Genomic DNA, 26,888 nt, shown 5'->3' with positions numbered 1-26,888 from the left:
GTAGACTTCTTCCTAGAAATAAAAACCAAACTGATTATTTTTCTTCAGTACATTTGATAAAAAAAAAAAGACAAATAATGAGTGTCTAATTGAAGAGTGTCTTGTGTTGATTCTGATTTTGTGTAAAGTTGGCCCAATTTCTCATTTGGAATAAATTCTGAATACACAACTACAAAAAAAAAAAATCAGAAGCATTATTTTCAATGAACTCTAAATTGCCCTTAGAATTGAAGGCCCTGGGAAGATTTTATCCTACATTCTGCTTTAGTCCTTAGGAATCAGTTACCAGCTGCTTGCAGTCATTTTCACTCCTTGGGAAAGACTAGATCTTTCTGTTTAGCAACCAATCCAGGAGCTGGATTTCACCACACTAACCACATCTTCCTTCTCTGTATCATACTTGTATGTTTTGGGTCCTGAAAAGAAGTAAATGTGGCCTAAAAGAGATAAAGTTGAAATTGTGGTTACTGACAATGACATAAAGATATAAAAATGGGAGGATTTGTAATTACAACTTTCTTGAGGGGCCGCCAATGGAGAATTGGGTGGGAATCTATCAGGTGGCTTGTCTTGTGCATGGCTCCCATGCCCTAGGACCTGACACTTCTAACTTCTTAGCCATCTTATATCTTACTCTTGCTTCCTGGAACAGTAAAGTATCATCTTTGGGGTCCTCCAACAAACCATCCTCAGTTATGCTTTGTGCTTTTGTTCAGGCTATTCTCTTCAAAGAAGCCCTCTCTCCGTTCCTCTCCCTAGTCAAATCTCTACCCAATCTTCAAAACTACCATGAAATCTCCAATTACTGCTGCCGATTCTAATATTTTTTTCCTCAGATCACCTCTTTCAATTTTATGAGGTCTACTAGGTAAGTTAATACTGAATAATAGACTATCTTATTTTCCAGTAATTTCATCTGTTTTGGGTGAATAGATGTTTCCTGATGATGCTAATAATTCTGTGAGAGCAGAGGCCATGTCTGGAACTATTTTTGCATTTCTGAATAATGTCCAGTTCTGTTCTCACATTCAAGAGGAATGTGTCGACTAAATTTAATCAACTCAGTTCATTAAACTTTCCTAGCTATGTATTAAATTTCAGGAGTTGGCTAATGGAAGGGGGGAAGGCACTGGGAAGACTGAGACTATGTATTTTAAAGATGAAAAAGGTAATCTGGACCTGGGCAGACTTTATGATCTAGCTGACACATCAACTGAAGCTATCTGTACTTCTAAACTTTTCATTAGTAAAGACAGAACTGCAATGGTCTTTTCCAATTCCTCTTTCTAGTGGATAATCTGGTGATCTAAACATAGAGAAGTACCCAAGACCAAAAAATAACAAATGACTCCTATTTGGAAACCCATTTTCTGTTCCATTCAAGCAAAGCCCAGATTTCTTGTTATGATTTCTACAAAGAAAAATTTTCAGTGAAAATATTTACCATTTAATTCCACAGCAGCATCTATTTGGCCACTAACTCCTGAAAATTCTTCTTCAGTATTTTTTGGGTAGTCTTTATCCATTTTCCTTTTTCGTTCATCATAGCTGAAAGGAGTATTTAAAAAATATTAGTAATTAGAGATTTTTCTTGGTTGTGGATGATGGCATGTTTAGCCAGGGCTGAGTTATGACTTGTTTTAGATGACACACATACCTGCTTGCTCTCTCTGTGAATTTCTTGGTTCACTAAACAATTGAAAGCCTTTTATTGGGGCTTTAATTCATGGAGTTAGCACTATATACTCCTGGAGAAAGGATTCAACAAATAATGTATATTGAATGAATAAATGATTGTGTGAACATTCATCAAATAAGAAGCAAGAAAATCTGTAATAACTGAGCCTCTGCCTTTTAAATCAATTTAATTGAATTCCATTGCTTTTGTTTGCTGGAAAAATTATGCACTTTACCAAACAGTAGATTAGGTTTCCTTCTCTGGATAAGTAACCACCATTGAATGATAATTGTGAAAACTGGTTACTATATCTCTTTGTGATCTAAATTATACCATATAAAAAAAAAACACTGTGACCCATATGAGTCAGTGTGACTATATGAGTTCAGCATTAGGAAGAGATGACTCTCACCTCTTTAGTGAGACTTTATTTAACATGTGAGAAAGTCCCTTCCTATTTAGCCCAGAACTCCAAATGGGGACATTCCCAGGTGTACATCTCAATCTTTTTCCACCAAAAGGTCAAACAATTTTTCCTGGGCTACTGGGTAGTTTTTTTTTTTTTTTTTTTTTTTTTTTTGTGGCAGCAGATTATGCCCACCATCTCCTGAAATGTGCCTTTCATGTGGCTCTGGATGCATAGGCCAACGGACAGATCTTTCATGATACTGAGCAGGAGTCAAACTTTAGGAAAGAAATATTTAGCTGAAATTGACTAGGGATTAAGCAGCTTTTTGGAATGTTGGGATGAGGTACGGAAGCTAATTCTTCCAACACATTGACTGTAGAATGTTAATATTTCATTTAAACCTTTTGTATAAACACTTCAAACTCAGGGGCCTATGTAACTAATACAAGGTTGCTATCTTTTCATTTACCAACTAAGAAAAATACTATCAAGTCATCAAAAAAAAAAAAAGCCATTACTACCTGTCTTCATTATCATTTTACAAAGAAAAGAAACTAAGTCACCAAAAAGGTAGAAGGGACAGTATGAGACAATTCTTGCTAATAATCTGTCTTTATGTTCACAGAGTACACCTCCATATATTTATTAATATTGTGTATAATATTGTGCTTTTTTTTCTGTGAACTAGTGTAAACTTTGTGATGCTCTAACCCTTTGTTTGTAGAGAATTCTGTTAGATGGCTTTGGGTTTGAGTTTGACTCTCATCTGCTGGTTCTGTGATTAGGATAATGTACCCTGTGCTCTGAGCCCTGGTTTCCTCATCTGGAAAACAGTTAGCCATGAGGATAAGAGACAATGTGAACATGTGTGTGCACACACACCACGTGCCTGGCTCATGTGGCATCCAGGACAGACCTCAGCCATAGACTTTGTGATTTATTTTGACTCCGACAACCATTAATTCTGACTTGTTAGTAAAAGACTGAGTGGACTTTGTGATTTGACCTGGAATCTTAAGTCATTAATACATTTAATCTTTAATCTTCCTTTCTTTTGTTTTTCCTATTTTTTCTTTCTTTCTCTTAATCTCTAAACACACTTTATCAGATAGCATTATATACAGTTGTAGGCAAGGTTGAGAAGAGGTGGAAAAAAGGTGAGTAGAAGAGGTTAGAGGTGGTCCAGAAAACATAACCTTTCCTGAAAGCACATGCACTGTTGTGTTGAGATTTTTTTCTCCAGGAGATAGAAGAAAAATTATGGGGAATGAGGTTAATCAAATTATGTTATGAATATGGCCTAATGAATCCAACAATTATATATAATTATAATGCATAAATAATTTGTAATGCATAAAGAAAAAAATTAAATAATAGGTAAGAATCATGGACATTTTGGCATTAAGTGGGGAAGAGAACTAAAGAATGAATGTATGTGAAGGCTCTTTATATTATGGATTCAAAAGACATGAAATACAGCTTCAGATAGCCTTTTAAGCTGTGTGATCTTGAGCTAATTATGCAACTTCTCTTAGACACAAAGTTTTTTACTATAAACAGAGCTAACAGTCTGTACTTTTCAAGATTGTTCAAAGGCAGATGGGAGAGTGGGAGATTATAAGAGAATATGAGAAAACACCTAGCATGATTCCTGACACACACAGGAAATCATCAATTCATATTGGCTGAATTGAAATATTGAAGAAATATTTTTTATTCAGAATCTTTTATGTGCTAGGGATCTGCCAAAATAATTGCATACATTTTTTCATTGAGCTCTTTATGTGAGATCTAAATATCAAACTAAAACTCACAATTTGCAACTATGTTTATTTCCTTTATAAACATTTGTTTAATTTTGATTAAAGGGTATCAATGTTAAACAAATCATTGCTGATTTAAACTAGTTAACCTTTTTCCAGTGATATAATAGTGCCACATGTATATGATGTAGTTTTTTTATCCTACTCTGCACATTTGTACAAGTCTAAAGACTTAGGGACAATTTTGGTCTAGTGCTTGCTGTTTTGTACGTGCAGAACTTAGATTTGTTAGGCATTTCTGATGGTTTGATTGTGAAGATTTCTATCATATGTCAATGACCTACCTGCTTCCACCTGCCTCCTTTGAAGGACTACATGTAGAATTCAGTCAGGTATAGGATGCTTAAGGAGAATATCAGAACAAATGGTAAAAGGGGATTTAGGGACAAGGTATCTGAGATATTTTCAGGAAGTTTCATTAAGGTGAACTTTCCTGTGTGAGTCAATGATACAGAAATCTCAAATTTCCCTTTGAAGTTATTCATTAACTTCTAGCCAAGAAACACATGGCTTTCATGGAGGAAGGGGCCTTTGTGGTGTATACTAGGGAAGAGTCATGGTGAGAGTGATCATGACTGAAAAGAAGGCAGGAAAGTGAGAAGCTACCTGTGCCATCCCAGATGAAAGCCAGAAAACAGGACCCCATAAGGAAAATGACAGTGAGAAGTTTCTGGACTGAAGCATTTGTAACAATACAGAAAAATATCTATGCATAATATTAAGGTAAAAAAGTCAGGTTATAAAGCTATATACTTCAATATTTTAAAATGAGGAAAAGGGGCTGAGGCTATAGCTTCGTTGGTAGAATGCTTGCCTTGCATGCACAAGGTCCTGGGTTCAGTCTCCAGCACGTGCACACACACACATGCACACACACACACAAAATAAAAAATAAAAATAAAAATAAAAATGAGGAAAAACCCCTGGGGAAAAAAATGGAAGAAAACAATACAAATGGCTGTCAAAATATGTAGCAAATGTTGACAATTTGATAATTCCTTCTCTTTTATGTTTTCCATGTTTTCAATAGTACACATCACATGCTGTCCTTTTGACCCCTTCTTTCTGGGCAGCCTTATACTCTCATATGGTCTCAGTTAACCACCTGATTATACAGTGAATTCTAAAATGATCTCTCTAGCCTGAGTCCCCTTGAGCTGAAGACCTATAAGCCCAACTCTCGCCTGGATATTTCCATTCTGGGATCTCACCAGCATGTACGAAATGGAGCTCCTCTTTATTTTCCTGATTCTGCTGCACTTCTCAAATTTGCTACTTAGGTAAATGTCAAAATCAAAAACCATTTATCAAGGACATAATTCCCAACTAGTCGGTTACAAACACCTAAGTTTCTTGTTGCTTGAAAAGAAGTCAGGTTTATTCCTTATCCCCAAACTCATCCTCCTGGGATGGTTCTTGCAATAGTTCATGCTTTCTTTCTAACAATCCAATAGGTTTTATTTTTTTTTTGGGGGGGTGGTGGTGGTGGTGTACTGGGATTGAACCAGGGGCCTCCTCACTGAGCTACAATCCCAGCCCTTTCATATTTTTAAATTTTGAGACAGGGTCTTGCTAAACTTCCCAGGCTGGCTTCAATTTGTAATCCTCCTGATTGAGATTCCCAAGTCACTAGGATCGTGGGCATGTGCCACCGCACATGGCAATAATTCAATAGTTTTTTAAAATATATTCACAGAACTGTGTTTCATCAACACAATCCACTTTAGAATATTGTCACTGCCCCCAAAAGAAAAATCATGCTTTCAGTCATCAATCCTTACTTTCCCCACCACTCTCCACGCCCACTCAGCCTACCCAGCCCTAGACAATCACTAGTCTACTTTCTGTCTCTTTAGACTTGCCTATTCTGGACATTTTATATAACTGGAATCATATGTGGGTTTTTTGGTGACTAACTTCTTTCATTTAGCATAATCTTTCAAGATTCATGACTATTATAGCATGTGCCAGTACTTCACTCATTTTTATGGCCACATAATATTCTATTGTATGAATTTATATATATGCCTATGAGTGAAATTCTGGATCAAACGGTAATTGTAATTTTTTCAGAAACAGAAAATAATTTTTCAAGTGGCTGCACTAATTTACAGTCCCATCAGCAGTTGTATGAGGGTTCTGATTTCTGGTTTGTCCATATTCTCAATCATATTTATTTGAAATTTTGATTATAGCATCTTAGTAGGTATGAAATAGTATCTCATGGTGGGTTTGACTTGCATTTACCTGATGACTATTGGTATTGAGCATCTATTCATGTGTTTATTGGTCGTTTTTATATGTCCTTTGGAAAAATTTAGGTTCTTTGCCCATATTTTAACTGGATTATTTGTCATTTTTTTATTAATTGGGTTACAAGTTTTTTTATATAATCTAGACACAAGTTCTTTGTCAGATATATGACTTACAAATATTTTCTCCTACATTCTAGACTGTCTTACTTTCTTGATAGTGTTCTTTGAAGCAGAAACATTTTTAACTTTGATGAAGCCCATTCATCTATTTTTCATATCTAAGCATCAAATTGCTCAACCCAAGTTCATTGAGATTTACCTCTATATTTTCCTTTAAGACTTTTATAATTTTAGCACTTACATTTAAGGTGTTTCATAAATTTTGAGTTAATTTTTGCATATGGTGTGAGGTAGGGGTTCAATTCCTGGTTTGTATGTGGCTATCCACTTATCCAGGTACAACGTGTTGAAGAGACTATTCTTTCTACATTGAGTGGTCTTAGCACCTTGTTAAAAATTAATTTGCCATAGATGTTTGGGTTTATTTGGACTATAAATTTTTGATCCATTGATATATACACCTATCCTTATTCTGATAGCATACTTTTTTGATTACTATTTTTTTGTACTAAGTTTTAAAATCAGGAAGTTTAATTTCTTCAAATGTGTTTTTCTTTTTCAAGATATTTTGGTGATTCTAGGTCCTATATTTTAACATGCATTTTAATTCTGATAGGGATTGTATTGAATCTTTAAACCAATTTAAGGAGAAAAGCTGTGTTAAAAACATTAAAGCTTCTCATGAATGAACATGAAATATCTTTTAATTTAGATTTTGTTTAATTTTTTTCAACAATATTTTGTAGTTTTCAGTCTATAAGTTTTCCATTTCTTTTGTTAAATTTAAGTATTTTAGTCGTTTTGATGCTATTTTAAATTAACTTGTTTTCTTAATTTATTTCCATATTGTTCATTGAGGTGTGTAGAAATATAATTTGATCTTTGCTTGCCGAGTTTATTTATCACTTCAAAAGATTTTTTAAAGAATATTTCTTATGATTTTTATACAAAAGATTATGTCAAATGAAAACAGAAATAATTTTACTTTCATTTCCCTCTGGATGACTTTTATTTCACTTATTGTTAACAGGATTTTTTGTTGCAGAATTTTGTTTGTCACAATCAGAACCTCCAGTAAACATTGAATGGAGTGCTAAGAATGGAAATTTTTGTTTTGCTCCTAATCTTAATGGGGAAGGCAACCAGCCATTTACCAATGAGTACCCCAGTCATGGGTTTTTCATAGATGCTCTTTATCAGGTTGAGAAAGTTTCATTCTATTCTAAGTTTAGTGGGTGTGTTTTTTTTTTAATTACAAAATGGTGATATATTTTGTCAAATTCTTTTTTTTCACCTATTGAGATGATCATGTGGTTTTATTTTTTTACTCTATTGATATGATAGATTACATTATTTGATTTTTGAATATTAAAATAATATTACAATTTTGGCCCAAATCCCATTTGGTCTTTGTGCATAATTCTTTTTATAAGTTACAGGATTTTGCTTGCTAGTATTTTTGGAGCATTTTTGCACCCACATTCCCAATACAAATTGGTTTGAAGTTTTCTTTTCCTTTGATGTCAGTCTGATTTTGGTATTAAGGTAATGTAAACCTCATACGATGGGTTAGGTAAATTTTTTTTTCTATATTTTGGAGAAATTTGTGAAAAAAATGGCATTAATTCTTCTTGAAATATGTTGGTAGAAATCACCAATGAAGCAATCTAGACTTGAGCTTTTCTTTGTGGATAATATTTGATTACCAATTCAGTTTCTTTCTCATTACTGATCTAATCAGATCATTATTTATTCTTGAACTGGTTTGACTAGTTTGTGTCTTTTAAAAAATTTTTCTGCCTTATTTAATTTATTGGTATGTAGTTGTTCATTGTATTCCTTTATATTTTTTTTCTATAAGGTCATCAGTAATGTCTTCTCTTTCATTTCTGATTTTAGTAATTTGAGTCTTCTCTTTTTCATTCAATTTACTAAAACATTTGTCAATTTTGTCGATATTTTCTAAGCCACAACCTTTGATTTTGTTGATATTATCAAATTGTTGATTTGTTTTCTATTTTATTTGTTTAACTGTAATCTTTATTATTTCCCTCTTTCTGCTTGTCTTAGGTTAATTTGTTCTTGGTTTTGCAATGTCTTGAAGTAGAAATTTAGATTTTTGACTTGAGATCTCTCCTCTTTCTTAATATATGCATGTATAGCTGAGAACTGCCTTTGCTATATCCAATAAGTTCCAGTACAGTATGCTGAGTATTAATTTTCATGTATTTCTAAGTATTTTTTAATCTTTTGTGATTTCTTCTTTGACTTATTGGTTACTTACTAACTAGTGTGTTGTTTAAAACATACATATTTGCAAATTTTCCAGTTTTCCTTCTGTATTGATTTCTAGTTTTATTCCATCATGATTAGAGAAGATAACTTGCATGACCTCAATTGTTTTAAGTTTATTGAGACTTGTATTGTGGCCTAGACGTTCTCTATCCTGGAGAAAGTTTCATGTGTGCTTGAGATGAACCTGTATTCTGTTATTGGTTGGAGCTTTCTATAGATGCTATAGGTTTGGTGGTTTGAAGTGCTATTCAGGTTCTTTTCCTTGTTGATTTATTTGTTTCATCCTTTACTGAAAGTGGGGTATTGGAATCTCCAAGAGTCATGGATCTATTGCTAATTCCTTTTTTGTTTCTGTCAGTTTTTGTTTCATACATTTTGGGGCTCTGTTGTTAGATTCACATATGTTTAGAGTTGTTGTTTTCATGGTGGATTGACCCTTTTATCATTACAAAATGTTCCTCTCTATCCCTAGTAACATTTTTTTTAAAGTCTGTTTTGCTCCATATCAGTATAGCCACTTAAAGCTTCCTTATACCTGTGATTTAGATGATATATTTTTTTCATTCTTTTACTTTTAATTTGCTTGTATCTTTGAACATAAAATGTGTCTTCTATAGATATAGTTGGATCTTCTTTGCTTCATCTTCTTTTTTAATTTTTTTTTGATGTTGGGGATCAAACCCAGGGTGTCATACATGCTAAGCAAGTGTTCTACCACTGAGCTATACCCCTAGCCCTTCTTCTTTTTTTAAAATTCAGTTTGATAATCTCTGCTGTTTGATTAAGATTGTTTAAATCCATTTGTATTTAATTTATATTATTGATAAGGTTGGATTTACACCTGTTATTTTACTTTTTGTTTTCTGCCTATCACATCTTTCGTTTTCTCTGTTTCTCCTTACTGCTTTCTTTTGTATTGATGAAGATTTTCTAATGTAACATTTTGGTTTTTTTAAAATAACTTTTTAAATTATATTTTCTTCAGCTATTTCCTTAGTGGTTGCTATAGGACTTACCATATACAGATTAGCTTATAAAAATCTGCTTCAGATATGTACTAACTTGATTCCAATGAGATACACAAATATCAGCCTTAAATAGTTCTATTTCATTCCCTTCCCTTTGGAGTTTTGTTGTTTTATATATGACATCTCTATATTACAAGTCCCCAAATAATTTTATAATTATAATTTTATAAAATTTAGTGTCTTCTAAAGAAGTTAGGAGAAGAAAAAATAACAAGTATATATTTGTGACTTTTTAAATATCATCCTTCTTGCTCACTGTTTCTGGTTCTCTTCTTTTGTTCTGTGAATCTGAGTTACTATGTGGTGTCATTTCCTTCCCCTAATACAGCTTTGCTCCTACCCATTCTCTTTGTACTGTTGGCATACCTATTTCTACGTAATAGTGCCAATGACACCTTATACACACAATGTTTTATACAATACTTAAATTAGTTAAGAGAAGAAAGAGGAACTGTGCCTTTGTACTGTGTCGGGACTACGTAACTACAATTGCTGGTTTTGTGTGTGTGTGTGTGTGTGTATGTGTGTGTGTTTGAATAATTGTCTGAAGTCACTTGCTTACTTTTAGCCTGAATTACCACCTTTAGTATTTCTTGTAAGGCAAGTCTGCAAGTAACAAATTCTCTTGAGTTTATGTTTACCAGAGAATGCTTTCATTTTTCTTTCATTTTAAAGGAGCTTTGCTAGTTATAGCATTCTAGGTTAAGAATTTTTTTCTTTAAGCACTTCAAATATGCTTTTTGCCACCATTTGGCTGCACTAATTTAGCTGGTTTCCCCTAACTAGTTAAATCCCCCTCCAAACCAGTCACGTTCCTGCCTGAGTAATTTTTACAACACAAATCATTGCATTGGTCCCTTATTTAAGATATTTAAACATGTCCCTCTTTTCTACAGAATAAATACGGATCATCCTGAAAGTCACTGGCCCTGCAATCTATACCCTGCTTTCCTTGGGGTACTCTCTTGTTTAGTCCAAGTTCTAGTCATACTGAACTTGAGGTTTTCCCCACACTCTCAGGCCCTTTTGTGCCTCAGTGCTTTTGCTTCAACCGTTCTCTCTGCCTGGAAGCCTGCATCCCCACCCACTCTGGGAAACTCCTACACAGCTCTCAGTGGAGTTCAATCATCTGATTCCCCTAAGAATTCTTTCCTGGCACCTGTGCTAGAGTTGGTTGTTTCCTCTTTGTTTCGGTCCTCTGATGCTCATGCGGTCTTTGGTTAGGGCAATTTTGGCTCTTAGATTTGTTAATTATTAATCTATGTATTTACTCTCAACCGTATGATCTGTTGAGGGCATTAATCGCACCAACATGAATTGAATGCTTAGTATGTGATAGGCACTTCACAGTGTTTCATTTAATCCTATAACTCCATGAAAGTAAGTGGGTAATATTTTAAATTTCACTTTGAGATGATGAAGCTAAAAGAGAGAGGTGATTCAGATTGTCAGATGATTGCAGGTAGGGTTAAGATTAACACCAGGGCTCTCTTATTCCCGTTCACCCACTAATCAGGCAAATGCTATGCCTTCTCTTGGGTGTCATGGGGACCCATACAGAGCCAGACACATAATCATGCCTGATCAATATAGTTGAATGTGATAACTCGGTAACGATTTTTTAAAAAATCAAGACATTAAAAGGCAAGATTTCAAATTGCACTCCATATTCTTATTTTTTGTTACTTATTATTTATTTCTATGTGGTGACTAAATATAAAATCTTTAAATAAAATTATCTCTTTCCAGTATTCCTGGGGCATCCAGAAGGAGAGTATGTGGAAGATGTATCTTACTTTGCAGCAATGATGCCTCTAGTCTATCTGTATAAAAAGAGTGACTTGGGGTGGCCATGAGATTGAAAAGGGCTGGACCTGTAGATTTAAAAATCACTTTACATAAAATTTAGAAGTCATTACCTCTCTGTGAAAGAATGATGGAGGTAATGGCAGATTCCTACCCCCCTAGGAACCCCTTGATAGAGCTACTGCTTTGCTATTGGGAGGTGAGGGAGAACATCTATAGGAAGAAATTAGCTAGAAATGACAAAGTAATGTAGAGAAAGAAAAACTGACTGTCGTTGGTGCCCGCTAGAAGGAAGAGGGGGTTTAATAAAAACACATCAGGGGGCAGTAGCCTCACTGGCAAAGTTCAGCCAACATGTCGGTTGGTGATGTGGTAAGTGGAGGCATCAACAGGGTCGAGCTTCCTTTTAAGATTTCACTCTGTGGTTTTCTGTGTGCTTTTCCCTTGTGAACAACTTCTACATGACCCTTAGGTGTCACTTTAGAGCCTAAACCAACCTTGCTCCAAGCCAGCCCTAGATCCTCTAGAGGAAGAACTTCAATCATTTTCTCATGAGTTTCATTCACAGAAACTGGGTCGAAATCCTAGGAATTCATGGAGTAGCTCCCTCATAATAAGCATATTTTAGTTTTTGTTTTGTTTATGTCACAGACTGAACTTGCATGAGGACCAGCTCTAAGAAGCGATTAAGGAAAATTAAGACCTAACACACTGTCAGTGGATGTCGATGTAGGATTCTTGAAGCTGTGGGCTTCTGTATTTTTTAGTATGGCCATATGATGCTTTGCCCTTCCTTCCCAGCCTTCTCCTTCTTTCTACCCAGAACAGGGATGTGCTAACGGAAGCTCCACTGGACACCTCAATTCATGAGGCAATGTGGGAATGGAAGCCACGTGCTAAGAACTGGGGAGCAAAACATAAGAAGCAGCTTGGGTCCCCAGTGACCACAGACTCACCATACTGACTCTAAATCTGTTGAACTCCTGACTTTTTACATATATTAAAAATAAACTCTTATGTGTCTTTGTTACTAGCAGCTGACCACAATGTCTAACATTGAGGTTCACGTGACAATAGATGTCATCAGTGTAAGGACCTGCAAAGCACAATGTGCAGAATTTAGAGGGAGGACAAATTGGGCTGATGTAATAGCTTGTTCTAAACTTCTTAGCTGTAGGTCAGCTTGTCTGTCTTATTCCTGAGTGGATGTGCTTGTGCATGGGTTGTAGTATGTAAAGTAGAAGATTCCCATTGCTGAAGGGATTTTTTTAAGCTTTGCCAAAGACAGTAATTTCAATCAACATCAAGGGTTTTCAGCATTTAAAAAGGAAATTCCCTTTGATCAGCTTTGTGACTGGATTGCCACTCAGAAATATTGAGGTTTAGGCAATTACTGGTTCATTATCACAGCTTTTAAAATAATTATTTGTTAATTAGCCATATTAGTTCCTACTGTTACTCAAGAGTTACTCTTTTTGAGCACCTACTATGCACGAGATTCTGTGCTGGGCGACTGCATGTATCACTTAATGCCCTGGGAGGGTTAAAAGTGACAATTCTGGGTTCTTTCCTAATCAGCAGGTCGAGCTCCTTGAATCAATGTCCTAAACCAGCTTTTTAATATTTTTTTTATGTTTTATTTTTTTAGTTGTAGTTGGACACAATACCTTAATTTTATTTATTTATTTTTATGTGGTGCTGAGAATTAAACGCAGGGCCTTGCACAAGCTAGGTGAGCGCTCTACCACTGAGGCACAACCTCAGCCCTAAACCAACTTTTTAAATGAATCCTCTTTATCTAGATTGTACTAAAGACTCTTTCTTAACATACTCACAGAGACCTACTTGGAAATGTACAATGTTATTTTCTCTGGGAGCACCAGGCATCATAAAAATCAGTGACCTTCTCCCTCCCCAACTTCAATTTACAGAGAATTTTAAACTTTTGTCTTCAGGAAGACTCTTGCCCTGGCTGTTTAGCTTGCATCCAGCCTAACTGGAAGTCCATGCTTTACTGAGAGTCCTGGTGGGTGGTAGATTAGCCCAAAGACAAAATGATTAGAGGAGAAGAGAAATCATGAGAGAGAGGGCAATACTTCCAGTGAGAATAAGGCTGTGAACACTCTTTGGGAAATTAGATGAATGACTCACATAAATGCCCTCCTCTCCCCTCCCTTTCACAGGCATCTGTTGATCTCAGTACCTTGAAGATCCACAACAGGAATGGGGTTTCTCAATATCTATCTCCCCACACATTCACACCATGATCATATCCTCCTTATCTTAAAGACGACCTTTGGAAGATCATATTCTGCCCAGTAGATATTAGTGTCTCAGTAGATGAGTTTCAATGCTACGTTTCAGGGAGGTCTGAGAGGAAAGTATCTGATTCAGTGGTTGAAATGCTGGGCTGGAAGTGACAACTCAGGACAGCCCCTGATACTTTGAGCAATGCCTCCAGGTTCTCAGTGACTAAGAAGAGTCATAAAGGTCCATATTTGTTTCAGATTCTTTTCTATGAAATAAATTTTTTTTCTCTTCTCATGAAATATATCTGTGTTCTAGTTATAGCACTTTCTCAGCTCCCAATTGGGGAAGATGATATCAGTAAGGTGGGAGAAGATGACAAATATTTTTTATAAATATGATCTTGTGCCACACAGATGGTTATTAGAAATGATAAAAGTGAAAATATTAGACCAAAGAGATCCTCTAGATCCTCTTCAAAGGTATATGGTGTTTAGCATAGTCACCTGCTTGGAATCTGTTTTCGTGTCTCTTTTGAAGTTCAAGGAAACAGAAAGTGCCAAAGAGATAACTGAGAGTAGAGGAATGTTTGCAGCAGAGGAGATGTGCCTTTGAGGAGTTTGGCAAAGAGGCGCAATCATTCCTCAACAGCAGTCAACTAAGGATAGAAACTTTGTGAGGCAAAGCATGACCCTGTGTGCAGTGGTTAGGTGGCAGATCACACCTTACTCAGATCTGCTTATAGTAATACCATGCAAGACAGGCATGAAAATAATATGGTATTCCCCTTTGGATAAGATGAATCTTCTTATTTTAGGCTAGATAAAAGGACTTAGCCTAAATTATTTTCCTTTCAGCTGAGTTTTCCTTCAAAGAGCCCCACATTGATTTCTACATACATTTTTTTTTGGTCTCAAACTGCAGAGAATTCTGAAATGCATTTTATGCACATGTAACAGTAGAGTCAGTTCCCACTCAGGCATTTCCAGAGGGTAGTTAGGTACTTGGGGATACCAAATCCACAATTTTGGGCCAGTGGGTCCAGTTACTGAGTTCATTGAAAGATCAGGATGTTTGATGTTCTAGAGACCAAACAGTGGGATTATTGAATGAATACTTCATTTATCATTTGGGTGATTCTGTATATTGAAGAGCATCTACTGGCCATCTTAAAGACCAGTGGTCAAGGAAAGTCAGTAGGCCTGTTGAAAACTTGCCTTGCAGTCTTTTTTTTACAAAAGACTTTTCTCCCTTCCTATTGAATATACCTAGACAATAAAAAGAGAAAGACCATACCTGTAATATTCATCTCCCACAAAGAAAAGGGTCTTCTGTGGCTTCTTGAGATAGACAGCAGCATCTATTCTCTGCACATGCCTTGGAAACCCAAAGTCATAAATAGTCCGAGGAGGACCTTGCATTTGGAATCCTCGTGTTATCCAGTAGTGGGGGCCTGAAAACAGAAATTAAATTTTACACAAAATTCTGTATCATTTAGTGATGCCTGTCACTCCTGAAGATGTATATGTAGGACCCTAAGTGGAACTTGTGCCTGAAGGTATTTGCCATGACTATAACTCAAGATGAGATATAAGCCTCTAATTATTCAATTCAGTAAAAGATTTGAAGTTTCCATGGAGACAAAAATCTCTAGTTATGCTTTAAGGAAACAATAATATGGATACAATTGTGTCTTATGTTTAACATCTTTAGTATTTCAAGATACCTTTCATTTTTAATCTAATTTCCTCTTCAGACACATGAGAGAGGAGGGTCAAGTGATGTGCAAAAGCTATAATTCTCACTTACATTGGCACCAGTCTTCCACCCTTATCCGTCAGTATCAAGAAAATATAAGCAAAAACTGATAGTTATCACTTCTTGGATAATTTCATTGGCTAGCTATTGTCACAATACATCTTCAGGGTTGATGTGTTCAAGGACCTCAGTAGAATATGCCATGTTACTCTGAGCAGCATGGGGCAGGGACCAGGTTTTAGATCCCTGACCACAGTACCTCATGTGTTCCTCACAAAATCAACAGCTAAGTTCTGAAAACAGTAGATGGTCACTGATATTTATGTCATTGTTACAAAGTAGGGTGGCTTTTTCTTTTTTTGGTACCAGGGATTGAACCCAGGGGTGCTTAACTACTGAGCCATGTCCCTAATCCTTTTCATATTTTATTTTGAAACAGAGTCTCCATCAGTTGCTGAGGCTGGCTTTGAATTCAAAATCCTCTTGCCTCAGACTCCCAAGCATCTGGGAATACAGATGTGTATCACCTAGGGTAAAATTTCATTCCCAACCTGAGAAGGAGCAACTGAAAACATGCTCCATGATCCTGAACTACTACTGTCAGAACTAGATATTCCAAATAGGTGGGTACTGTGCTCCTGTTGTTTCTTTCTCTGAGGGATCTATAGGATACCTTTGAAGAAGTAAGCAGTGCCCCTCTCAGCCACTTCGTAAGCTGCATCCACGTTGGACATGAGCTGGGGGAAGGAGCTGGTGATAGTGCTGGGCCGAATCCCTGCTGGCACGTGAACCTGCCTTCGCCAGAAAATCCTATTGGGCATTCCAGAAGAAATCAGAACAAGTTTTAGATCTTCAACTGCTTGTGAACTAAGATGTTACTGCTAGCCACACTTCAGGGGTCATTGCTAAATCCCTTTTGTAACCTTATAAACAGTTTCTTCTCATCTTTGTTGTCTTAGCATCTTTATGGTCCTCTTTCATTTACTTAGGGATGTTCAAGACACCCAAGATATAGCAAGGAAAATCCACCAATGATTTATACATCAATGCTGTGCATTCTACTTCCAGATACTGCATGAGATGAATTTCTCTTTCCTGTTCTGATTTCTTAAAAATTAAAATTTCAAAAAGAGAAATAGAAGAAAGTGAACATAATAATACTATGTAATAGTATGTATAATGAATCAGATTTTGTGTTTGGGAGATCCTAATTATTCCTTATGAAAACATTAAATAATCATAAGTTCTGGTATTGCTATGTAACTGTCTATTGGAAGTGTTTACATCTTTGAGCTGGTTGGATAATTAACAGAAAATCTAATATCTACATATTACTTTAAGATTTAGCAACTTAGTCATCTGCTTGTCCAATATCATTTTCATAAAATCTTGGCAAGGTACACATGAAGGTACTGAGCCAAACTCTCAGTGTAAATGTGGTCCATTTTGCATTTTAGAGGTGGAAACTGTTTTTCCCCCCCTAAAACATGTTTACTTGGATTCTTAGAAGCCCATAATCAATGCATAAGATTATTTTGAACAGAGAGAAACTGTAATAAAATTCTGACATTTAACTTTCCATGTAGTTAGCTTAGAAACTCCCCAAATCTTATGTTGAATTTTCCTACTCAACTAACAGATATTTTTGGAGCACCTATCAGATGCTGTGATAAATATCAAGGATGAAACACTGAACAAGACCAAAGTGCTTATAGTCTGGTAGTAGAGACTGAAAAAAAATTAGGCAATTCTAATTCAGAGTGATCTATACTACACAGTTAAGTTCAGGATGCTCTGGGAAAATGAAAGAGGGATACCTGATTACATCCAGGGGTTTAGTGAAGGTGTTCCAGAAGAGGCAATTTAAACAGATGAGGAAATCTCAAAACAAACAAACAAACAAACAAACAAAACCCAAAATATTAAGGAAAAGGTATTCCTTATTTCCTAAGAGGTATTATGACATAGAAGAAAAACCATCATTACAGAAGATGTTCTAGCTCAAAATTCGGTTTCATAATATCTTAAATGGGAATAATCATTTACTGGCTAATTATCATGAAATATTTAAGAGGATTAAATGGGATAATGTATGTGAAAAAACATTATAAACTGCAAAATGAGCACCAGACATGCTTCACCATGCCTGGTGATCTCTGTTTTTTTTGTTGTTGTTGTTGTTTGTTTGTTTGTTTTTTCTTTGTTTATAACTCTACTTTTTTTTTCCAATGAGACCTGGCCTTTTCTGAAAGAAAGACAAACTGTATTCCCTTCTCTATTCTTTGTATTACTCACTTAGCACTTAGGGTTTTCAGAAATGTTCAGAAACTACTTCTTGCCCTAATTAGGAACCCGGTGTGGAATCTGAAAAGCAAGTGTTTTCCAGTTAATGTAGTTCAGTAAAACAGTTGTGATATGCTGACCCTGTTCAGGCCCCTGAGGTAGAGTGGGCATTTCAGGGATTTGCAATAGTCAGGCTGAGGACATGAGGTAGTATTAAGAGGAGGCATAGAAACAGACATGCCCTTCCACAACCAGGCTCTGTCTGAATTATGTCTCTGATGAGGTGTACCCAATTTCCAACTGCTTTCTCTCTGGGCATAGTAAAGCTGGGAAGAATTTTCTTTCATTTCTCATTTAAAAATCAAGAAGGATTCTAGGCAAAATTAACCCTACCTTTTTATTCATTTATTTTTGTTAATGTATTATAATTATACATAACAGTGAAATTGATTGTTAAATATTTGTACTAATCATAAATCTGACCTTTTATATGGAGTTATTAAACTTTGATGTCCTGAATAACTCAATATGAGTGACACAATGACTAAAGAAGAAGGCAAACCAAAATATACTTTTGAAAATGTTTACAGGTGAGAGAATCTTCAATTTCTTACTGTATCAACCTTGATTAAGGATACTGTGAGGACTAAATTTAAATAGCACATTCTAAATCAAGAATGATTTTTGTGCTCCAGGGACAAAATGATCTTGTGCCTAGTGACAATTTTGGTTGTCAAATTAAGGCCACCCGGACATCAGAGCCAGAGATGCCACTCAATACCCTACATCACAGGATAGCCCAATGTAACAGACTTGCTTGAGTGAAAATATCAGTAGTAGCAAAATTAAGAAATCTAATGAAACACTGTTATGATGTATTATAATGTATGCATTGTTTGCATAAGAAAAATAAATGCTATCCATCACTTATATAAATTATCAAAAATTTCAAATGGAACATGTAATCAGTCATAAAAAAATCCCCATAAACCAATGGGGAAAATTATATCTGCCAGATAATAACACAATAGAACACATATTAAGAGGATTTACAATTTTAGAGCTATTTATCTCAGTAAAAAAATGTATTAAAATTGACCCCAAAAAGTATAGCAAGTAACATCCCGATTTATCTGTAAGTGGATTTAAAATATAAACCAAAAAATCTATAAGTCTGTCAGAAAAGAATAGCTGTGTAATATATTGGAACTATGTAATGAAAACAGATAAAAGAGATCATATCAGTAGTCCATATTTGATCTTTGATAAGGAGGGCGAAACAATGGAGCTTATTGATATTTTCAACCAGCTGATTAGATATTTAGCTGCACTATTTATCTTTGTGTACCAATAGCTGACGCTGTGCCTGGTACATGATCAGGGTCCAGTAAATATTTATTGGCTAAATAAATAAGTACCAGAGAATTGAGCGGAACATATTTGATCAGCAAATTTCATATTCTCTGAAATTTTCATTTCTTTTTACTGTAGAACAGTAACTAATTCATCAAATGTCTGGTGCGTCTTTGATCCATATTGTGGAAGCTTTGTTCTTCTTCTTCTTCTTCTTCTTTTTTTTTTTTGGCACGGGGCATTCACTGAGCTACACCCTCAGCCTAAACCTTTGTTCCTTTTGTGTTATACCCAATCATCACCACTCTCCACCTACCCAAGCAGAACCCTGTCAGTCTTTCATTTTCAGGAGATGCCTTCACCCATTTGGAGAGTATTCAGGCAATTCAGCCTGAGCTGAATGAGCGCTCTCATTTTCTATTGATAAATCTTCAACCTCACTTTCTCCCTGACTCAGTTATTCTCTGTCATTCAGAGGAAGCGATGTCTTATTTCTTTCTGGCTTTCTGATGCTCTCAATTTAGTTACTGCTTGCTCTCCTGAGATCAGGCAATATGGTTGCAATGAAAAAGAATCAAGGGATGCTTGGAACCCTTTTTTTGTTTTTTATCCTGGTCCTGTGAGTTGTTTAATTTTTCTGAGACGGAATTTCTTTCTGTCAAAAAAGAGTGAGAATAATATGTTTACAAATTTATTAATCTATGATGTATAAAATTCAAGCAGTTTTTTTCAACATCAGTAAATTTCCTACTTAATTTGTCTCGTTGGAAACTTTGAAGTACACACCATTACATCATTGCCTGAGAAGCCATTCATTTTGTGGGTTCACTGATCAGGGCTGATGATCTCAGAATACTTCAGAGGCCAAGAAATCAACCACGCATCCTCTACTCCACTGAACCAAGAAAAATACAGCTTATAAAATGAAAGGCCCAGATGTAGACAGTGACGTGGGTTAAAAATAGTCAAAGCTGTGCATGGTGTCCTTAAATTAAGAATGTTTACAGCCATCTGAGGAACCCACAGGATCCATGTTTAGAAGCCATGCCCTGTGAAGGCGAAGCTCGCCATCCCTCACTCAGGAGAGAGTTCAGGAGAAAGAACACAGAGTCAGAGAACTTTGTTCACCTTCTGGCTTTTTTTTTTTCCTGAATTTTTAATTCATCACAGAGAACTGGTCTACGTAACTACAAGTCTACCCTATAGCCAGAAAAGACATAGCCCCAGGCAGAGCATGGAGGAGGAAGACTTGCTCCCCCATGTGGGGCTCTCTTCAAGCCCACGGAATCCTGGGAAATGTGATTTCAAACATACCAATCGCAGTGGGCACTGATGGTATCGTCCTTCCTTCCTACAGCATTTCACTTTTCTTTTTCTGCATTGGCTCCTTTTCATGTCTTCCAACATGAACATTTCCCATTTTTGAAATTCTCTTTTGACCCTGCTGCCTTTGCCAGCTGTTTGTCATTAACAAAACTCCCAAATGAACATCCATCTCTGCCATTTGCACTGCGACTCCCTGGGGCCTCGGCCCTTCCTCACTCCTGTGCTGTGACTATGTTCCCTAAGTGTCACCGGCAGTTAGTCCCTTCTCTTCAGCCCTCCATCTGGCGACTTCAGCAGTGTTTTCCATTGTTGATCATTAAAAATCAAAACAACAACAACAAAAAGATGAACCTCCTTTCCTGGATTTATCTAGGATTCAACCACAGGGATTTTGTGGCTGCTATCAAGCAAACCAAAATTAAAATTCTATCTGAGGACGGTAACTGTGTGAATTTAATGAGCAAATGTGTGTAAAATGCTCAGCATCTTACACAGCAGGTCATAAAATGACCATGAAATGTCAGCTATTATCCCTCTCGTGGTTGTCATTTCTCTTGGAATGCTGCTTCACTCTCGCCTTTATTAAGTGCTTTTCTCCACTGCAGTCACTTCCTTTCTTCCTCTTTATTCTCTCTTCCATTCTGTTACGCACTTCCTATTTTTAACTGCCTCCTCTGTGTGGGAGATTCAAAACCCACGAAACTGCCAGCTGTGACCCCTTCCCTGGGCACTTGCTTATTTCTATGAAACCCCTCTACAATTGCCAGTACTTTAAATCTGACACATCTAGGATAGACTTTGTTTTTCATGTGTCCCAAATCTCGTGATTCTCCTGTGTGGACAACACCATCACAGCACAGCCATGAGGCTGCTCCCTGCTGGGGCCCTCCTCTCTCACTGGTGAATCCATCAGCAGCCTCTTATACCCATCCTTCCCTTACAGATGATTATTATTATTAGTAGTATTATTCTATGAGATATGCAAAATCTTTTAAAATGTGAGTGTGAGTTAGCGATCAACAGATTGTTAAAAATAAAGAATCCTATTTTTGAGGAGAGAGAGAGAGAAAAAAAAATCCTTTCCTTGCTGCCTGCTGGCTCCCAACCTGTAGGCAGATGGTCTGGGAACAGCCTGGAAAAGACCAATGTGCAACAGTTCAAAAAGCCCATGTTAATTCATGTTAAAGTCCAGTGCTTTCCTTGGTAGTTCCATTTCCTAACTTGCAGATTCCCCATATTAGGAACTGGACAGACTCTGGCCTGCAGTGGATGGTCTTCGGGCTGAGATGGGGGTCTAGTTTCTTCATCATTAAATAAATATATTATTCATAAATCTATTATTCTTCTAAGATCTGTAGCTGATTGTGATGGTCTTGATTTTATCATTAAAATTATGATGGGAAAACCCCCAAATAGCCTGGAAGATATAATATAATTTTAATATGACTGCAAATCCAGTCATTTTTCTCTTTTCTTTTGTAACTAATGAAGGAAGAATGAAATAGCCTTAATGTTTTGTCATGTATTATAAAGAGCAAATGAAAGTGCATATCTATATAAATATCTACTTATGCCTTTTAACTGATTGTAGGTGAGCTTTGTTCTTTTCACCAGATCATTGGAATGTACATGTACACACTAGGGAGAATATCTAACAATCTCATGGGGCCTTTACAAGGTCCTGCATTCCATCTTGCTTTGGAAACAAACTGCATGGTTATTATGCCACAGCTTGCAATGTCCCATTAACAGATTATTGTTGGTGACGGGGAATTCCGGGCTGGTGAGTGGGAGAGAGCAGATCAGAGCCCTTTCATAATCAGTGACTCTCTGATTGCCATTCTAACTGTGGCTTGAAAGAATTCTTTGTTCTTTGTCCAGACTGAACAAATACTTTGGGACTTGTGGTGGCAGCTGGTAGGGGATCAGAGCTAGGGAGTCCTGGAATCCCAGCTCTGGATGGCACCTTGGAGCAGTAGAGCAGTGTAGTTAGGAACACTGACTCAGGAGTGTGATAGCAGGTTTGCACCCCAGCTTCACCCTCTTGAGCTATATGCTTCTGAGCAAGTTGTTTGTCCTTCCTGTGTCTTGTAGAAAGAGAATAACACCTTTGTAAGGATTTGATAACAAGGTGCTTCACATAGTAAGTTCTGAACAATTGAATTCACTATTAATAATCAGACAACATCCTAATTTTACAGAGAAGACAGGCTCAAGGTCTCTGGCAAGTTAAAGGCAAAGCCACTTCTGACTTTTATCCTCCTTACAGCTTTTCCTCATTCTTTGGAATGACCTGTCCAGCCCCAATAGCTCAGTACATCCTTAGTAAGCCATTTCCCCTTCGCTAATGTCCCACCTTCGCTTACTCATTCCTACAGGTCTCTTGTATCTGCCTTCTGTCCATTCTGTTTTCACTCTCAGCGTTCATAGTCAAAACGCCAAAAGATGTGTCCTCTTCAAATGGTCATTAGTCATTGCTAAGTGTTCATAGTGTGATAGAGGGTTTTTGGTTTGGTTCTGCTTTTTAAAGAAAATAATTATAATTGAATGCAAAGGTATAGTATCCTGACTACACCGTCTCCTTTGCCACTACCACAGCCACTGATATTTATCAGAAGAAGCAGCTACGCTCTACACAATGGCCTCACTTCTTTATCCCTGAATGAGGGCTGCGTGCTGTTCAGTGTCCGGACACTCTTTCACTGTGGACTCTAATAATGTTAAGCTTCAGGTGAATCCTCAGCCCTGTGTCCCAGCTCTGCCTGCCCTCCACCTTGTCTACTACTCCTGGGGCAATGCCTAGGGTTCCATTAGGTTTACTTTTTGGTAAAGCAAAAGCTGCCAATGCCAAGATGGAGTTGCTTATATTAGACACGAACCAAAGCAGAGCTGGAAATCATGAGAGGTTCTTATGCTTCTCTGTGTGAGATAACAACTACTACCAGAACACTCTCACAGTTCAGAAAAAAAAAAAAAAATCCAGGTAAGTTGCTTCTGTGAAGCAATCAGTGTTATCAGTGAGTGATCTCCAGCACCTGCAGTGAGCCTCTGTGGCTGAAGAGCTTTGGTTCTGGACAGCTTGCAGAGAACATCTCCTTTTTTGCCTTCAAAAGCTTCCCCTTGCCCTAACCTCCTCAGATGCATCATAATTCAAGTAGCACGTGTACATGGACTGTGGTCCTCTGCTCTCTCTTAGATGAACTTGTGGTTTCCCTGGAGATCCTTTCTCTCTGTTGTTATTTTGATTGACAGTAATAGTAGGAAAAACTTCAATTATCAATAAATCTTAAAAAATAAAAAAATACATAAAAATGACAAAAATCATTTAGGTCTTCTAAATACCTTAGCCGTTTCTAAGCCTTTTTGCTTACATGAATTACATATTTTTTGATTCCCACTCCTATGCACAGCAACTGCCATTTACTGAGCCCTCACTTTGTGTCTGTGGCCTTATCAGTAAGAGGGAGGTTCCCAGCCTCTGCTCTGATTTGCCTTTGAAAAGTAAATACCTTTGCATTGTTAAAGATTTATTGCAAGCTGCACTTAATTTTAAAAAATTGGAAGCAATATAGATATTCTGAAATATGGGATTGGTTAATTAAGTAGTGGTATATCTATTCATTGGAATAATAGATAATATATGAAAGATTAAAATTAAAATTAATTGACATGAAAAAGTGAAATGATGTTGAGGGAAATACATTTCAAAATCAACACAAGTAGTAAAATCTTATTTTTGGTAAATGTTTGCCTTCTCATATTAACAATAGATAACTTTTGATCCAGAGAAAGAGTCTGAAAGGATTTACAAAACCATGGTTAACAATGTGATCACTCTGTTACAAATTGAGTGTTTGGGCCACTCCTTCCCCTAGCTCATAGGCTGAAGCCCTAACCTCCAACTTGATGATATTTGGAGGTGGGGCTTTGGGAGACAACAGGTTTGGGTAAAGTCATGAGGGCAACACCCTTATACTAGCATTTAGTGCCCTTATAAAAGGAGACATCGGAAAGTTCTCTCCCTCTCCCTACATGTGTATGAAGAGGCCACGAGGGGGGCTGAGGGGGCGGCTGCCTATAAGGCAAGAGAAGAGGCCTCAGGATGAGACCTACTTTACAGGAACCTTAACTTTGGACTTTTCAGTCTCTAGAACTGTGAGAAATACATTTCCATTGTTTCAGCCACCCTGTCTATGATGTTCTGTTATGGCAGCTTGAGTGGAATAATGCATTCTGGGTGGTGGGATTCTTTTGTATATTTTGTTACTCTCTCTCTCTCTCTTTTCAGAATAAACAAAAAGTATTTTTGTAATAATAGGTTAAAGATCTATTTCCCAAAGAAACATCAGATTTCTCAGACATCATCTCCTCAGTGAAGTCTCTCTGGACCTCTCAGGTACTTATTCCGTGTATTGGTCTCATAGTTCTTCTATATTTTAGAGCTTGTGTCTTGCCATGATTTTTGAGTGTCCTTCTGTCTCAAGCAACTATGAGGTGAGCAAAGGCAGAGAGGATGTTTATCCATTTTTACATCCCTAGACATTACAGTAGTGCTTGGCACCCAATATGGGCCCAATGGAGAAAAACGATAATGCCATACACACATTTCTGAGCTCCTCTGACTATCCTGGTGTGATTGGATTCCATCTCCAGTGTAGATAAATGTGGCTATTTCTCTTTTCTTCCATGAAAAGAATAAATTACAGTAACCAGTGTTATGGAGGCAGCAGCCATGTTCCCCTAGAAGCCAGAGAGAGGAGAGGAAAGGGATCTGTCTTCTGTATGCTATCTGACAGCTAACGGAAAGGAGGAAAGTTGGAAGCCTTGAAGAAGAGATTACCACCCACCATCATCCAATCATCTTCCTATTTGCCTCTTTGTCCAAATAGTCAACCAAATATTTATTGAACACTTACAACATGCTCTCTCTAGGCACATAGTAGTAAAGAGAACAGATATCAGATAAATTTGGGCTAGTGTCTTACTTCAGCCACTTAACTGCTATCTTGGGAATTTTCTCTTTGAGTTACTTTCTTCCTCCCTAAATTAGGAGTTCTGATCTCTACTGTGATAATGTTTAGAAGAAACACTGCACATGTATGGAAAGCACTTCACACGATACCAAGATTATGATAGTTTGGGCAGTTCTTTATCTCTGCAAAGACCCTTGCTGTTCACCCTACTGCTATTCAAGACTGCATTTACACATGAACTTCAGACAGGGCAGCAACAATGACCTCTGAAGGGATGTTTGTCTGGAGGTGATCCGAGGCCTGACAAGAGTTGGGGGTATGTCTGAGGCTTACCGGTCCCTGAAGAACAGAAGCTCCTTCCCCAGCATTGTCACGGCATCAAAGGATGCTCTGGAGTCACAGGGATCGGGGTTGGATGGCTTGTGAGGAGGGACATGGGGAATAGTGGGTTTTCCCAGGAATGGTTTCCGAGGTCCTAGGATTCAAAGTGTCTTGGTCAAAATGGTACCAGGAATTTGGAGTTTGTACACTTCTGCTCTAGAGACACAGGGGCTTGTGCACTTTCATTCTGTATGTGTTATGTCATAAAAAATGGCAGGTAGATCTGGGTTTGAATCCTGGCTGCCCTCATTGCTGAGCTGTGTGATTTGAGGCAGATAATTTAACTCTTTAAAGCTTCAGTTTCCTTGATTATAAAACGAGAACTGTAATAATAGACTCTACCTCCAAAGACTTTTATGAGAATCAAATAATGCCTGAAATCACATATGAATGCTTAGCCTATAGTCAGTGTTTAAAACATGGTTGCTATTATTTTGTTGTTATACATAATTTCTTTGATATATAAGTTATATTTTAAAAATGTAACTTAAAATTTTCCTTAATTATTTCTTGGTAATTAATTTCTATTTTTCCCCCCTCATTTAGAGTGTCACTTCCTTGGGTGCTTTTAAATTTGTTTATTTATTCTTTGGCATTTTGTACTGTGCTTAAACCTTTACTAGGCACCCAGGAAAGACTGAATGAATTCATGTGGAGATAAAGCACCCTGAAGGTTTTTGCTATTGAAAGGTATCTTCTGGTAGATCTGTTTGTAAAATAGGGATCCACTCCTTGGAAGAGCAACTAGTGAGTCTTCATCTCCCACACTCCATCTCTGAGCACTACCTGCCATAACAAACCTATGTTATTATTATCTGTTCACTCCTGTATAAATACCCTGTGAAAAAACGTGCTTTGGCTCCTGGCTGAGAAGGATGGTGCCTTGCAGCCCACAAGCACCTATAAAGGTGAGTCTTTGGCTTGGCCCTTCTTAGCAGCCCATAAGAATTGCATCACATTGCAGTTTTGCCCCTGGATGCTCTGGAGTAGAGTATGTGAAATAGAGGCATTCACAGTATTTCCCCTGTCCCAGCGTGGAGTGGAAGTGGCATCTAACCTTTGTGGAAATTAAAGCTGGCTGGCTGAAGGCTTCTTTGGATAAAAATTTGTCTTTTGTGTGCAAGGTGACATATGAGTGCTTGCAGATGCAGCG

The 26,888-nt window shown here is 37.0% G+C and overlaps 1 protein-coding gene across 1 annotated transcript in view; it reads right to left on the bottom strand.

Moving 5' to 3' along the window:
* Positions 1–239: 239 nt before the first annotated feature.
* The window catches only part of Mmp20 (matrix metallopeptidase 20), a 42,021-nt gene continuing 15,372 nt past the window's right edge, over positions 240–26,888 (bottom strand). Inside the window, exons 6-10 of the mRNA XM_046467246.2 lie at positions 25,688–25,829; positions 16,093–16,229; positions 14,958–15,114; positions 1,445–1,548; positions 240–437 (exon numbers count right to left, since the gene is read on the bottom strand). Coding sequence (XP_046323202.1) covers positions 337–437; positions 1,445–1,548; positions 14,958–15,114; positions 16,093–16,229; positions 25,688–25,829 — 641 coding nt within the window. The 3' untranslated portion in view covers positions 240–336. The remainder of the gene's footprint in view (positions 438–1,444; positions 1,549–14,957; positions 15,115–16,092; positions 16,230–25,687; positions 25,830–26,888) is intronic.

The sequence above is a fragment of the Marmota monax genome, unplaced genomic scaffold (assembly GCF_021218885.2).
Source record: "Marmota monax isolate L192 unplaced genomic scaffold, Marmota_monax_Labrador192_F-V1.1 WCK01_AAM20220418_F8-fsc00045, whole genome shotgun sequence".
Lineage (NCBI taxonomy): Eukaryota > Metazoa > Chordata > Mammalia > Rodentia > Sciuridae > Marmota > Marmota monax.
The sequence above is the reverse complement of the archived record's forward strand: the minus strand, read 5'-3'. Positions and strand labels throughout refer to the sequence as shown.